At 38.7% G+C, this 17,273-nt stretch overlaps 1 protein-coding gene across 1 annotated transcript; it reads left to right on the top strand.

Moving 5' to 3' along the window:
- Nucleotides 1–3,340: 3,340 nt before the first annotated feature.
- On the top strand, nt 3,341–5,998 carry LOC122672379 (putative HVA22-like protein g). Its single transcript, XM_043869864.1, has 6 exons — nt 3,341–3,444; nt 3,543–3,641; nt 4,736–4,792; nt 4,874–4,937; nt 5,025–5,237; nt 5,651–5,998. The coding sequence occupies exons 1-6, from the start codon at nt 3,413–3,415 to the stop codon at nt 5,996–5,998; spliced, it is 813 nt and encodes a 270-aa protein (XP_043725799.1). The 5' UTR covers nt 3,341–3,412.
- The last annotated feature ends 11,275 nt before the right edge of the window (nt 5,999–17,273 follow it).

Genomic DNA, 17,273 nt, shown 5'->3' with positions numbered 1-17,273 from the left:
CCAGTCCAATTAATAGCCATCACAAGTGAACAGGTTACAAGTCACAAAAGAAAAACTAAGCATGCAAATCAACTCATGATTAAATAAAAGGAAAATTTTCTCACGACACTAGAGCATAGTTGGAAAACCAGGTTTTCTAACTCAACCAGTCTTTAAGAAAAACCTAGTAATTCAGCGTTTTCAAATCCGGTCAAGGTGAGTCATGTTTTTTTCTTATTTTTTAATATAATAAATATTTATAAATTAATAATAAAAAAAAAGACAGAAAAATATGGAAAAACAAGGGGAAAAAAAAACCAAGGAATCACATCTCAATGCATTTTTGAGTTTATACCATTGAACAAGAGAAGGGGGACGAGGAGTTGAGGGTTTCTTACTGTTTTAGAATATGGATTGAATCGGATTTGTGGTTTTGTAAAAAACGACTAAACTCTATAAGTTTGTCATGACTCAGGTAAAAATACTGATTCTTATTTGACTCAGAAGAAATATGATTGAGTCTCGTCAATTTTTACCTTGACCTAGTCTACGTGACTCTTGACTAGGTTTTTCAAAATTTTGACTTGACTCCTGCGTCTTGGTCCAATCAAAACCCGATTTTCCAACTATGCACCATATGAGTGATTCGGTTATCCACACCGCCATTGATGTTTGTTTCAGAATCTTCCCCACACTGAGCTCATAGGGAACCATGCCCCTTAAATAATATCTTCTCCATAAATCTTCACCATTATGGTGGATTGATTAGGTAAACTTCATCCCGTGAAACACCTCCAAATATCTTATATTATATAGTTAGTTAATAAAAACTGTTTAAGAGTTGACCCAACTTAGCCTTCGCTTATTTTAATATATGTATATATATTTCTATGTAGCATCAACATCATGGAGAATGTTATCTTCCACCACGACCATACGACCACATAATCATTAACCAAAGGTTAAATTCAAAATTTAGGAGAAAGTCTTCTTTCTCCCATGGAGAAGGATTCAACCACAAAGTTATAGCCAGTATTAAAACTAGTTAAAGGTCTGAAATATCCCTTAAACCATTATCACACCCATCCTACCCCCCCCCCCCCCCATTAATGCTTTCACTGAAGGAATTCCTCCTTTACCGTGCCTTGAGGAATATTCGGTTAAATTTTTTTTATATATTATCCTTCAATCACTTTATATTGGTAAAGGTATTTTAATTCTTATGTATTGGTTTGGGATCGGGACCCTTTCCAATGAGGGGATCGCCCAATGAGCATCCAACAGTTGAGCAGACTGGACACATGCCGGGATGTGTGTCAGAAAACCCAATTGTTGGATACCTCATTGGGCAATCTCCTCATTGTAAAGGATCCAGATCCATTGGTTTGTTACATTGAATAACTATCACATTGTAGATACACATGTATGCAAATAAGGTATCTAGTTAAAGAAGTTGCTTGAGGAGTTGAGAATCAAGAAAAATGTGATTTATTCATTGGGATAGTGAGAGTACGTTACATTTGACTATAAATCCTACGTTTTATGGTCAAATTAGGTCTATTGATGATAAATATCATTTTGTTCACAACTTAGTGAAAGATGGAGTAATCTAACTACTGAAGATTTACATTAACCACAATGTAGTAGGTATGCTAAGGAAGCCCCTATTGTGAAGGAAAGTTTTAATGATAAAAAACTTCTCTTGGGCTTGTTATGACCTAATGATAGGTAATAATTTGTTACATCGAAGTAGTGAAGAAAATTTAAAAATTAATCTTCAAGTGAGAGAATGTGAATAAATATTGCCAACATTATTAGGTGACAGAGAAATGGGAGGTATTGAGAGAAAAGGAACATGACAGTAGTGCTACCATCTTTTTTTTTTTTTTTTTTTTTGGTAAACCTACCATCCTTGTTAACAAGACACACATTTCGGTGCACGCAATGCACTCGATGCACGACTTCTTCCCTCTCCTATATATATAAGGAGACGAAGAAGAGAATGAAAGAAAATATATAGAAACACAAAGCAAATCAGAGATTATAGAGCTCAGAATAAATGTAGATTCTCTTTGGATGTGTAAAGAATAATTGTGAGACTTATACAATGTATAAGATTCCTTGTGAAGTGAAACCCATGTATACTATTGGAAAGGATAAAAGGTGTAAGTTGTAATTTTTCCAGAAATAGTAAAATAAGATACTTTTTCTTCATGGTTATATAGTCTACCTCTATCGTAATCCTTCTTTTCTTTTTTTTTTTTGGGGGGGGAGGGGGGGTGGTTGGGGAGAAAGAGCACTAACCAGTGCAGCAGTGCGGCATGTACCTGTGTTTAGGTGTAGCTGTGAAATGATCGATGCACCCCCTGAAAGGCGAAAAGGACCAGATGTGCACTGATCATTTCACACGTGACTATATCTGGATGTAAATACACACCACCCTACGGCACCGATTAACGTTCTTTTTCCTTATATAAGATACTTAGTCTACCGCATCCCTATTTACTCACCGCGCATTAAGCGCGCCGTCTTGATTTATCGTAGGTCGATGTCCGTCGTCTTTGGGATTTCACTATCAGACGGTGTGGATTTGGCGAGATAGAATTTCTGGGTCCATCCGTCCATCGTCGAGCTTTACGGAACCTGAAGTCAAAAAGTCGGAACAAACGGGCTTTATCCAATCAAAGATTCTAGAACATAATTGGAAAACAAGTGAAATGACAAAAATAGCCTTACCGAACCTAACTGCCAAAGGCGCCAAAGGGCTAACGAAAAATCCCAGGAGAAGGAGAACTCCATTTTTCTATTTAAAAAATACGGGTAAAATTCATTCGTGGCAAGAAACCCTTCCTTCTCTCTCTCTTCCAACGTTATTCTCCCTCCTCTATATAGTATTTGTCACAAACCTCTTTCTTCTTCGATCTCGGTTCTGCAAATTCCATATTCCTCCTTTGATCTCTCTCTCTTTCTCCTAAATTGAAGAAATAGAGATCCATCATTGGAGGTTTAAAGAAAATATTCTTTACAAACTGAAAATTTGAATTGTTCTTGGATTTTTTAATTTCCACTGTTTTAAATGATCTAATTCGTTTCATCGCGGTTGCAGGGGATTGGAAACGTCGAACGAACGGTCTGTTTCTGTGTTTCCAATTGTAGAATTCTTCGAAAGTAGATCGACATCTTTCAATTCATTCGTGTTCAAGGTATGATTGCGTTGCATTTGTTTGTTCTTGATTATTAGTTTCTTTCTCTTCTTTTTGCCCCGAGATTTTGTGTTTACGGAGAAATGTATGTGGAAAACTTTAAATTTTCCTCATTGTAGCTTCTCTTAAACAATGGAGGAGAGAAGAACGAAAGATACGAAAGATGTAATTTTGATAAATTGTCTCTGTTTCGCAGAGCGGTTTGTGGAGGCTGAGGCGAAGAGGCTGAAATGCTAGGAGCTTTCATGAATAGAGGTCTTGTGTATGTATTAATTCTTCTATGAAGTTCTAATCTTCTTTTCATTTTATTTCCTTAAATTCCTATCAACAAATGAGAAATTTATCATTTTTGGATTAAAGGTTGCTTTTCGGATATGCATACCCTGCCTTCGAGTGCTACAAAACGGTGGAACAGAACAGAATCGAGATTGAACAACTCCGGTTTTGGTGTCAATATTGGTAACAAAAATACATTTTTTTTTTCTGAAAATAGTGGGAATAAAATGTCAACTATTTCAGCTATTTTATAGATTTGTTTAATTGTTTCGTTTCCCATTTTTTAGTAGTTTCTCTTTAAGTAATTCACTTCATTTCTCCACTATATCAGAAATTTGTTGTTTGAATGATACCCGCATTCGAATTTTTTTTTATTTTCTTTCTTTCAAGTTTGACCCTATTATTAATAACGGAGTGTGGACTTGTTCAACCCATACCGAGTTGAGTTGACTCAATAGAATGAATCAGTGAGCTAACTCATGAGTTGATTTGCATTTCACGAGTTACCTTCACTTATGAGCTAGCTTACGTTTTAGCTATCTTGGATTCTTAGATTTAATATTAGAGGTTAGAGGTTAAATTTTCAGGTTATTATTATCAAAAGAAAGTATTATTGCTTCTATAAACTGAGTGACAAAACTGTGACATCTTATGAATTATATATCTCTCAACATTTCAAGTTCAGCATTTATACTCTATATTTCAAGTTCAGGTTATAATAGAACACTATGTTAATCTTGAGAGAATCTGAAATCAGAATAAGCTTAGCACCTACAGGAAACATTGATCTATTAAAATGTAGACAGGATTAAGATTTCGATTTGTAGAAACCACTCCTATCATTAGTCAGCATGTGATTTACTAAATGAAAACAGAGGAAGAGATCAATTTCATTGGAAGCTCATAGGTCCCCGTCAAACGGAGAGAACATCAAACCACTCAAATACAAGAAAAAAATGATAACTTCAGTTCACAATTGCCAGTTGGATGAACTGGTAGAAACCCAATTATGTAATCTTACTCTGTTGGTGGTAAGACTCTGAACTGGAGTCAAAACATGATACTGTTTTCTTTCTTTTCTCCTGTATGCAATGCTGCTTCCGATTCAAAGTAGCCTGATGAACACAATCAGTTACCAATGCTAACCTCTTAAAAGGGAAGGAAAAAAGATTATGCATTTTGTGGTTTAGGCTTCATTTTCTGAATGAATAGCAGCATGAATATATAGGCCTTGTTTCCAATGATTGTTGAACGAACCATGAAAGTTGATTTTGCAGGATCATTGTTGCAGTGCTGATAGTATTAGAGAGGATTGTGGATGTTTTTGTCTCATGGTATGCAGATCTCTTTATGAATTTGTAGATGTTAAGAAAGATCAAGTTCTTATAATGGGCTTTCCACTAATCTTTGTGAAGGTTACCCTTGTATGGTGAACTAAAATTGGCATTCTACATCTACTTATGGTACCCAAAAACCAAGGTGACATACCTATACAAAATATATAGATCCCCTTGTTGTATTGCCTGGTTTCTTCCTAATTCTAGAAACTTAAAGCTGTGAATTTAGGGAACAAGCTATGTCTATGAAGCATTCGTGCGGCCTTATATTGCAAAGCATGAGACAGATATCGATCGGAAGTTGCAGGAACTGAGATTTAAAGCCTGGGATTTGGTTATTTCTCATTGGCAGAACTGCGCCAGTTATGGGCAGACCACATTCTTTCAATTCCTCCAGTTTTTGGCTACTCAATCTTCAAAGGCGAAAAGCCCTAGCTCACAGGTAATTCATATTTCTAGCAGCTTCATTCTATTCCCAAGAACCATTTCTGGTTTTATTTAAAAGTGAACTCTAAAGATTACATGCAAAAGACATTGTTCAAAATCATAAAGAGGGGATCAAACTTTGTATACTCATCCACACATTACCTATGCATTCAATCTCTGTTAAACTGTCTTATGTACATGATTGATAAGCATTAGTTCATCGAACAAAGGCTGTGTTTGGTATGCATTCTTGGAATGTATTCTAAGGTGATTTTGCATTCTCAGACTATAAAAACAACTATTTTTATCATCCGAGAATGTGAAATCGACCTAGAATGCATATCAAACACAGCCAAAATATCCAAAATTTAGACCTATGTTCAATTATGTCTGCTCATGCCACCAAATTTCTTCTGAATTTTGGTGTAGAAGGTCGACCCACAGCCTCTCAATTCATTACCTCCTGTAAAAGAAACAGAAAGGCAGCCACCTGAAAAGCAGACTCAACAATCAAGTAAGAAGTGGTCCTCGACACCCCTACACTCGCAAATGTCGATAAAAAGAATCAAACGAGCAGAGTTTCAAACGCCAAATTCCGATGTTGTGCAAGAGCAACAGCCTTCTATCATACCATCAGAAGCTACTGTGGTGAATACAGCCATATCGACATCAGATGACACAACCGGTCCTCCTTCTACTGAAGAAGCCGATATGGACGAAACACTACGTGCAGCTCGGATCAGACTACGGCGTTCCCATTCCCGGCAACACGAATGAAGCCAAAAGAAAGAAAGAAAAAAATAAAAAACAAGATGTATTTGAAACAAAAATCACCAACTGTTTGTGACTTGACTGACTGAAAATTCTTTCTCTGTTTATTATTTTTGCAAGGTTTTGCAATCCTATACTCTCTCTTTCTCATCTCTCTTTCCCCTCTCTCTGTCACATTGAAGTGGAATCTATTATGTGAAGCTTGCAATTCCTTTATCGCCCCTTGTTCTTTCCAGCCCAAATCAATCCAAAAAATTGATGGAAGGCACATGTGATCTTCGATACAATATGTCGATTTATGAACTCAGAACAGAGATTGACAGGTGCCTTCAAATATTCACAGGAAAATCTTACCCATATCTGAAGAATGAAAGGTCGACCAGAAGAATTCGGCGATACAGACTTTGGCCGTAAATAAGCCCAAGCAGCCTGCTTAACAAGAGGGTTTTTTATGCAGATCTCATAGCCGGAGTGAGCACCTGAAGTATTCTCAGTAGGAGATTGGATTCGCAAGTCCCTCAAAGAAGTGTATTTTGTCTGTGATCGCAAAGAGAGAAGCTCGAGGTCGTCGGCAACATGAGAGACCTTTTTTCCACCATTAAGGAATGGAAAGGTTGAGTTCTGATTCTTGGACGAAAGATCGAACTCTGCGACGGAGTTCCCCCGTCGAATAAGGGACTTCCGCTCCCCCATCATCGAAGGAGACATAGTTGAGAATAACGGAAAGAGAAGAAGATGAAGCCGAAGACTCAGAGGATTTCTATATTAAATCACCGCTGTAGCAAATCAGAGCCGTTTATTTTGATTATGCAAGGTATTTCTTCTCCCCACTGCCGGATTAGATCATCACCGTTTATTTTGAATCCCCCTCGCGCTCCAAATCTCTCTCTCTCTCTCTGATTGGGTTTTGTTCTGTATTGGATTTTCTTGCCAATTATTGGTGGTTGGGAGCATGGAGTGTTGGGGGTCGTTGTCTCTTCTCTCGGTTCTCTTTCATGCTGTTTTTCAATAAGTTATTGGGCGATCAATATTGACTGTATAATTAGAATCTAATGGATATGACGCCATTTCAATGATTTTAGATGATCGATTAGACGGTCAAGATTGAATGGCTGACTAAGTAGTGGATTAGTTGCTTGATGCTTAAATTACAAAACCACCCTTTCATTAGGCACGTGGCGGTGCCACATGAAAAATGCGTTGACTCGTTTGTTTATGCCTTTGAGACTGTTGGACAACATGGATCGCGGTAACCGGAACGAGATGTGGTGAGCGAATGACGTGGCAGCACGTAGCAGTTGCGTATTGATGGTCCCACTAACTTTTCTTTTTTTATTCTTTTATACGGAATCTTTTCGAAGAAGCCGTAGCAGAAAGGGAGTTTTCTCACAGGTCAAAGCTTTGAGAGGCTCAAGAGCCTGTTTGCTTCGGCAAGTTATATTAGTAATTTAATATGGAGAAAGGGTTCTGTGAAGAGCACCAATGAGTCGCAATAAAACAGTATCGCATAGGATCCGGATCATCTAGTTATGCCTGCCCAGTACTGCCGTGTGCCCCACACATAGTAAGGAGGAAAATACCGCCTTAACCCTGCTTGAGCAAGATGCTCCAGCAGGGGTAAGATGGTATTTTTGCAGTCCTACTGTGTCTGTGGTGCACACAACAATACCGGGTAGGCAGAAGTAGAGGATCCCGATTGGTGTAGTATATTAATAAGTAACGAGATCATTTTATGTGAGGAGAAGAAAGAAATACATATAAGTGCTAGCATGGATTGGGCTCCTCTCATATATCGATGGTTGACTGAATACATGCCGAGATGTGTGCAGTACAATCCAACCGTTAGATGCCTCATTGGACACTCATTGAACGATGCGCTCCTAAGAGAAGAGCTGAATCCGTGTTAGCATACCTTATCCCAACGGCTCATAGAACCTCTCCACTTTAATATAATATAAAACCACATACATGTATGAACATAGTTAACATATTCAAATTAGGTGCACGAGAATTGAATATTAATATCCATTGATGAAGTATTGAGCATTATTATATACCATGTGTATGAAACCTTTCAGTTTTATTAAAAAAAACAGAAAAAAAGAATGAGACCTTTCATCATATAGATTTTTTCTTTAAAAAAAAAAAATGCTAAAGTTCCATAGAATATTCTTATATATTGACATTGGAGACCGAATTGAGAACCGCGTATCACCAAGGTGGATTGGAGGTTATCGAGCAAGATTAGGTGGATTGCACCAAAAAAAAGCAAGATTAAGTGGATCAACTTCTTCTAATCCCAAGACGGATATTTACTCAAATTTCTGTACCCAATTACCCTATCAATGGTCTTCTGTTTTTTTTTTGGATGGGAGAGGGGAGAGGGGAGAGGGGAGAGAGGGGGGGGGGGGGGAGTATGGCACTATTCAATAAAACGTGCATGATTTGACCAGAAAAAAAATAACTAAAACGTGTATGGATGATGGGTTACAAAGATCCCATAACCACAGAGTGGCTACGGTCAATCCGTAGTGTATGAAACCGATATGACTTTCATGTAAAGAATTTGCTACATGGTTGGATTCTCTAGGAATAAAAGAAAAAGAACATTGAACATGTTAGAGATAAGGATAATATTATAAGGGTAATATTTTATCCTTCACAACTAATCCAAAAGAGCCCAACGGCTTAAAGGATAAGAAGATCACAACGCACAAGGCTTTATCCTCCAAATCTAATCCTGAACAGCTCAACCGATTAGAGGATAAGAGCATCACAGAAGTCATCCTATCACACAAGGCTACTGTAGTTGTAGAAGTGCAATCAAACTCCTCCAAGCTCAAGGATCATGACCAGATTCATTCGAACTATAAGACCTACTGTACTTACCCATCTCATGAGATTAATCCTTGTAACCTCATAAAACCTATCTCTAATCACCTATATATAGAGAGGATAGATGAAGGCTAAGAGTGTGGAAAATACAAGATCTGTGGACGTAGGTTTCCAGCGAAACCGAACCACATTAAAAACGTCTTTGTGTTCTTCTCTTTATCTCTTCTCTTTGCTTCTATTTTCTAGCTTAAACATGGTATCATTCGACCAGGGTTCTTTGGGATCTGCTAGTAACCTTCCCACTCTTGGATCGGCCTCCTCATCATCCTCTCCTTTTCCATCTCTTAGTCATGTGATTGCTATCAAATTAACAGATTCAAACTATCTGTTATGGAAGTCACAATTCGTCCCTCTTCTTAGAGGATATGATCTGTATGACCTGGTCACTAGCTAGTGTCTCCACTTGCCCACCTCAATACATTCCTGCTGTTACAAATGCTTCTCCGACAGACCAACAGGCGGCCTAAAATGTCATACCCCCATCCCGACAAAAGATAAAATATAGAAAAATGGTATGACTAGGACTACTTGTGTCATCCTAACCACTTCCAGGCTCACAGATGCAGTGTCCCAATACACAGTTAGAACTAATATTAACAACACAGTAATATCAAAACGCGGAGAAAGAAATATTACATTTTGAAAGTTCAGAAATACAAGCGGAAGCGTTTACCATAATAATTATTTCATGCCCAAATTACTGAGTGATACTTATAGTTTAAAGTTTTCATCCTGAGTTGACCATATAGTGACTACACAAAATATATGGTATAAACAGATAATGTTATTACAAGGCACAAGGCCCAAAAGTCAAAATATAAAAGGGGACCAAGTCCCAACCATCATTATGCCCAGTAGGCAAAATCATTTCTAGGACATCGATCGCAGTGCTCCTCCGCCACCTGCATCATAATCTAAAAAAATATGTACACGAGGGGGTTAGCTCCACTGAGTCAGTGAGGGGATGGGGATGCACAAACACACAATTCACATAGTCCATGATGCATGCATATCTTAATAAATTTTCCACCTAACACATAAACTAAGTCAGAGGTATATGTTACTGTGACAACTCGGGAGACACTGTGGGTCACTTCGATTATTACCACAATGAAACCTCAATTGTCACTAGGGGACCTACGCCGGTCGAAGCCACCAAAACCACCCAGTGGCAGACCCCGATAACCATTACTACCATGACTGGCTCTCTCTCACACCACAGAATCCGGGCTCTGATTATCCAACACCTAAACCCCTGTTGGTAACGGTTGTAGGATAAGGGTACAAAAATCCTATCCGCAGATATACTACATGCAAGTCCTATCGTCCCAAGAGGTATTCTGGATGCATCAACGTCCCATTCCATCTAGCACCCGGGTACCAGCATGGTACGGCGCATACAGTTCAATATGACATTCAATAAAAGGTATTACATATATATTCCCGGGGTTTCGGCACCGTAACCCAATAAAAGATGGAAAGCAATCACAATATCATCATATCAATCAAGTATTATAAAGTATGCAAGATGCGCAATCATGCTTAATAAAGTATACTAGTAGCATGGTACATGCAAAATTAATAATAACAAGCTCAAACAACGACCAAACCCACTCACAATATAAGTTAAGCCCCGTTGTTACAAGTTTGTCGCCGCGATTGAGTAACACGTCACAAGATGGGAGTTTTAAACTTAAGAAAAGAGTGAGAATAAGGTTAAACAAGTAAAGGAGAGGGTCCCCAAAAGGTATCCCTTAAATCACCTAAGTATAAGGTTTCAGAGGCAGGGTGGTTTTATAGGTGGTCTTATGCCCAATTCCTGAAACCGCAGATAAAACCTCTCTAACCAGGGGCTCTGAAGAGTCTCGGCCAAGTTCGATTTTATGGGTGGTTTTTCTCAGAACATAAAATCGCACGTAAAATTTTTCTAACCAGGGGCTTACACAGGGAGGTGGTTTTAAGGGTGGTTTCTCGTAGGTCTTAAAATCACACGTAAAACTGTATACCTCCAGATCTGAGATTCAAGGAGTTTTTCACCAAGGATTTCATTTCCAAGGAGTTTGAAGGCAAGGGAACACCAAAGGAGCTTCCTCCTAGGTCCATTAGGGTTCTAAGACCTCATTAGGTCCATACAACCCAAAGGATTCAAGAGGAGAATCCAAGAAGAACCTAATCTAAAGCATAATATATAGGGTGGAAACCCTAGGTTCTTCAAGTAGAATGAGATTGTGAGTCTTAGGGCTAGCAATAGAGTGTAATAACTCCACAATAGCATATGCTAAAGGTTCCAATCGATCATTGGGTTCCAAGTAGAACCCTAGGTCAATGTTTTCCCATCTCCCAAGTTCCCAAAACCCAAAAATAGAAGAAGGGAAGAGAGTTTAATGGCTTACCTAACAAGGATAGGGGAGCTCCACGTTTAGGGCCCCAAGAGGTGGAGTCTCAAGCCTCCAACCAAGCCATTCCACTCTCCTTCCTCCTTTTGTCCTTCCTTCTTGCTTTCTTCCACATTTTAGGGTAGATGGGAGGAGTTAAAAATAATGAATGCCCATTGGTTCTATTTAAGGTAAGTGAGACTTAGGGTCCATTTGGTTGGACAACAAAATAGAACAAAACCCATTTTTGGGTTAAAATTAGATTAAATGGGTCAACCCTTTGGTCCTAATAGGAAAAGAAGTCTATTAAAGGGTGGGATCCACATGATAATGGAATACAAGTCCCTCACACATTTCCCAATGTAAGTGGGACCCATAATAAAATATTCCACTAAATAGCTAAAATAGCCTAGGTGGTTTTAATCTTGACCCACACTTCGAGGACATCGAAGGAAAGGATAAATAAATAAGACAAGGGGCTAGAACTTACTTCTCAGCTGTCATAGTGTGTCCCCCATGACCCCAAATAGTTTTTCCACAGCAATGCCAAGTTCATCACTGAACGAAGTGTCCAAGTGAAGCGACGCTCAGGGGTACTCTCTCCAGAATTCTTCGTTTCCCAGGCTGGTACTTGGAGGATAGTCGACAAAGTCGTCATCGATGAATTTCCCCCACTGTCGGTTGTAGAAATCTTTCCTCCACAAGCAAACATGTACTATGGTCAATGATCTTGTAGCTGGGTTTGACCACCATCGAGAACAGCTCACCAGCATACATGACAGCGGTAATTACATGTCACGAGGAAGAAATAATAATTAATTATAATCTCGGGTGCGGGTATAACATTCCCCTCACCTTACAAGAAATTTCTTCCCCAAAATTTGAGGCAGCTAGGGTCTCAAGGGATAAGGGCTGTTGAATAACAACATCCCAAGTCACCCACATCTTAAACTAAGTCAAAGATCGGGTCAAGATGAGGTAGTACCTACATAGCACAGCAGGTCAAGTTCTACAATTCCCTTTTTTCTTATAGGGTCACATTACCACAGAGGTGTGGTTCACAATAACTCTATGTTTCATTGGGTTAAGGGTCAGTGGTTACAACACTCTAGAGGTAACATAAGGCTTTACACACTAAACTAAGCTACAAGGAACAAAAGTTCCCTAGGTCTTCCAGATCAGGTGATACCACTCTGGCCTTCACTACTCTGGTTATTGTTGGGTTACAGGACTTAACCTGTCCATTTCCTAACATAGGGTTCACATTCTAAAGGCTTTCACACCTGGTTATCTCATTACTTAACCCAACTTTAGAATGATTTAGAATATTGATGAAATCTCCTATTTTTCACTCCCAGTACGGAGGGAACGCATTTGGTGATCCATTACCCCATTCATATCTGTCATTGGAGAAGGTCTTGTTACATCCTTCAGTTTCAGCTTCACAACCTTTAAACCTACTACACAGTTATCCCACAGGAAAAAGTCCATATCAGTCCTCTTTCGAGAACTAACAACCTTCTAATAGTTTTGATCCAAGTCAATTCATTTTATTAGGTCTTTAAATAATTAACTTACCCGATCACTGTTAAGTTCATTAACTATTAACCCGTGATCAACATGACCAAGGTCGAGGCTCAACTAACCAGTCATAGTAAGGTCAAGGCAAGACCATACTTATAGTATCAGAGAATCACTCTAGTCACACAAGTGTAAGGTTCTAAGGGATATATATATATATATATATTTTAAATTTTTACACCAATACATAGGCATAAATTCAATAATTACATTCATATCCCTATGGACATATCAGTCATCTAGGTCAATCCACAAGAACAAAAGTCCTCGGGTACGATTTGCTAAGCCCTTTTTGGAAGGTCAAATCACGGTATAGGACTTTCTCTATGAGTCTAAACAAGGTTTGGATGAATCGAGTAAAGTTCAAATAGAGTTGTCGCTAGTCTGTGAGGTGTCAAAAATGACCTCCAATCAGGGTCTCTATTGATCATTCAACTAACCCATTTGAAACCAGCCTATTAATTTTCCTTTCTTATTATTTATCCTCAGTTTAGGCTACCTCTTCTAACCATCCTTCGGTTGTAGGTGAACAACCGTATTAACACTCCACTACATGCCTTACAGTCTTTCACCGCCTCTCCGGAATTTAGACACACATTTGGGATCCTACAGGACAAGGTCCATGGACTAGGCCCATATACCAAGTTATTCCTAGCATTTTCAGGAGGATTATCGACAAGTCCTAGGAATGGCACTCCTAAGTGACACGGGTGCCATAGGCTCACTCAAGAGAACTCAGGACCACTCTCAGTACTCCTAGTACGGTCAATAAAGAGTTCTAAGAATAGCAATGCCAAAGGGACGCATGGGGCGGATACTCAAACTCGGTCGACTCACCTAAGGATGCTCAAGGCCAGACAAGATTTAAGAATCAGTTTTCCTGAGGTACACTCAGGGCCAATACCAGAATCTCTATCTAACAATCTTAAGTGTTACTCAGGGGCGAACAAGGCCAAGGATAGGCATGCCCAAGGGTATCCGAGCCAATCTTAGCACTACAGATATCTCCCAAAGAAGCCCGACCCAATCACTGAGGCCACGAGAAAATAAAAGAAAAGAAAAGAACAACCCTCCTTCTAATCATTAGATTACGTAATAAGTCCTTTGGTGAGTCCCTCACCGATAGTAGGCTACGTACTAAGGGATTTCTGACACAACAAACTTCATCTTAAAGTCATGTTAGCAATGTGAAGGAAATAATGCATGCCAATCATTAGGAATAAGATACCTGTCACTGCACTCGGTGATGACTCCGTCCACTCTAAAATCATGGTGAGACATTGCCTTGGGACCCACTGCCCCACTGTGACTCCTCGGGATACAAGACATTCAGATACGGCATGTACTCGGCCTTACGGTATGGGTAACTCCTAATTATATGCCCCCACTCGCTGTACCCATAGAAAGTAATATTTGGATCACAAGCCTGAGGGGTATTGGTGGACCGTGACTACCGATTATGTGGAGTTGCACTCCGTCTCCCAGGCTGCACTGGAGTCGAACCAGGGTAGGTCCCTTTAAAATTCTTATTGGTTCCCACAGGTTCCTATGGGCTTGTAGGTCTCTTCTGGATCTTGGCTGAGTTACGTATTCCTCCTCTTGTCCGTCCTTCCCAGACTTATCAGGTACATGGTGTGTATCCGGCACTGGAGGAGTCCCTGGTACAGCCTATGCCCGTTGCACAGTATGAAACTGTGTATTCAGACTAGCCATGAACTGCTGCTGCTGATGTTGCACTATAGTAGTTACCTCATTCATGAATAGTTCTTGACGTTGCTGAAGGTCTTTTAGCATATCCAAGAACGTGTACTTCAAAAATTCATCTTGGCGTCGCAAGAAACTTCTCATCATATCATTCACCATAGTGGTGACATCGTGAGCAGTGAGGGAGGATTGTGCAGCAGGTGCAGGGGGTGGGTTGCCCTGCATACCAGTGGTAGTAGGTTTCGAGGGAGGTACAGGTGGTGGCACCTGCGATGGGGGCACTGGTTGCCTTTCCCTTGCTATTGCTTGAAGCTGGGCTTTCATGGTTTGCATGAATAAGTGCTGCTCTTATTGCATGGCCCGCTGATCCTGTAGCATAGCTTGCAACATGTTTTCCAACATTGCGGTAACCTCCGCATCATTTTGAACTAGAGGCATCTCTAACAGAACCGCACCTGAGGAGTCCGTGGCCTCATCATGGGGAGGGTAACGATTCCCACTAGAATGGGTACAAACCATTTAAAGTACCTGCTCATTCGTCACCCTCATTAGAAGGAGTTAAATTATCAAAACACAAAAAGAAGGGTTTAAGTCATTGAGTTCCCACACACATATGCATGCATGACAAGTCGTTAGTGATGGGAAAAACATAAAGGAGGAGTACTATGAGTTAGAATTGGATTGACCAAGGAAAGCTAGTAAAAAATTTTACTATTGGCTTGGGCGGTTGAAGTGCAATTTATAAGCAGATCATACAATCGCCTGATCAACCACCCAAAAATTTCTACATTCAAACACAGAAACTGACAGTGACAGTGACATGGAATCCTAAGCTTAGGATCTATAGTTCTTTTATGTTTTCTTACGTTTTATGCTCTTAATCACTACTTCCATGAGTTTAGACAAGGATTTTGGATCCTTCTCCATTCTAACCGAATTTTCTCTACTGTCCTTGGGAAATTTCCGATATGACATGTATATAACCATTTTCCCCCACTTTATCTCTTATAATTTTTTTGTACATTCTCTCATCTTTTTATGCGATCTTTTGTATATAAATACTCATTGTAATCTCTTCATTGTACACAAATCAATATACAATCTAGTTTCACAATTAACAGGGCATGTATGAGGTCATCTTTCCACAGACTACTAGTTATTTAAGTTGCTTAATATTTCAGTCATACACTTGATCAACTATTCTAGATTCTATACTCTGCTTTGGAAAAACTTCCAACCCTTGGCTGAAATTTCTACTTATTATTTGAACCATGTGTGCAATAATCACTGTGTGTAACACCAACTTATAGTTTATTTGATTTGATCGTCTCTATATCCTCAAGCTTATGCACACATCCACCATTTATCTCTCATATACTTGCTGTATAGACCCATCTACGTATGCTTTGGGCTATTGAGATAGGTTTCTAAAAGAATACCTGAAAGTAAAATCTCTTAGTTAAAGTGAGAGAAGGATAGTTCTTCGAATTGCATTTCAGTTTACTTTTAATCCAATATTCTTAAGTGCATTACTTTGATATTTCTAAGGGAACAAACCCCCTCTTTTCTCTTCAAACTACACTTAGGAGACATAACATTTCTCATTGCTGTATATATATATATATATATATATATATATAACATTTGAACTTTTCTTTACTCATTACAGTCCATTACTTGGTTTCATTGTTGGGGTTTAAGCCTTTATTTCAATTAATCACAGTTGTACTCTTTATTTTTTTTAATTTTTTTTTTTTGTGGTTAGCTCATGTACATTGCCCTTGCATAGCCTCAATTCTCCTTTTTACTGGCTTACACTTGTTCACACTCGAGCACACACTTGCACTACTTAGTTTTAGTAGTGTATTTAGTTAATCACAAAGATAAAATAGAAGACTGCTACTGCATTCCTCTTTTATTACTCTACATAGAGATTTGGAAAGAAACACATCAATATTTGGGCTGAGACTTGATTCACCCATGGTGGAGTATAATGGGTTGCATGAACGGATTTGAAAACTCTTCAAAAATTATTTATTTATTTATATATATATATATATTTATTGGTTTAACTTATTCACACACCCTATTACTTGCACCATTGACTTCGATATGCATTATGTTTTGGTTTGCAAGTGAGGGTGAAATAAAAGTTTACTTTCTTTAATTAACTTATCATTGGGCTGTAATGACTCTGTATTACTGTTTTTGCTTGGTAAGTAGTATTACCTCCAATATGCTTAGTTTTGTGGAAGTCTATTCTAATGCTTAGTATTATGCCCATTGCTTAATTGGCAATAGGATAGCAGAATTATTATTAGTTTTGCTGCACATTGGAGGGTAAGGGAAGGCTAAGCCTTAGCATTTCAGTCCCTCTTTCCTATTGTTATTTTGCTATTTTAGTTTCTTTTCTTTCTTTTAGAACTCTTAAGTAGTTTTTATTTAACTATGTAAGGAACTTTTGATAGAATTTTTTGCTGTAATTTTGAGATCATCTTTTGTTTTGTTTTGTTTTTTTTTTAAACAATATACCCGCTCACAGGGTCAAAGTAATTCTCAGCTGCATTCTAACTAATCGGATATATGTTTTTCCTTGTTGATCAAGCTTTATAACCGCCTCAGTAGAAGGCCGAGTACCAAACAACGGAATTTTATTATTGACTTAACTTATACTAATGTGTACAGTTATCCCTATTATGTGCTATTATTCTCAGTTTTCACACCAA

Source organism: Telopea speciosissima, chromosome 8 (genome assembly GCF_018873765.1).
Source record: "Telopea speciosissima isolate NSW1024214 ecotype Mountain lineage chromosome 8, Tspe_v1, whole genome shotgun sequence".
NCBI lineage: Eukaryota > Viridiplantae > Streptophyta > Magnoliopsida > Proteales > Proteaceae > Telopea > Telopea speciosissima.
The sequence above is the reverse complement of the archived record's forward strand: the minus strand, read 5'-3'. Positions and strand labels throughout refer to the sequence as shown.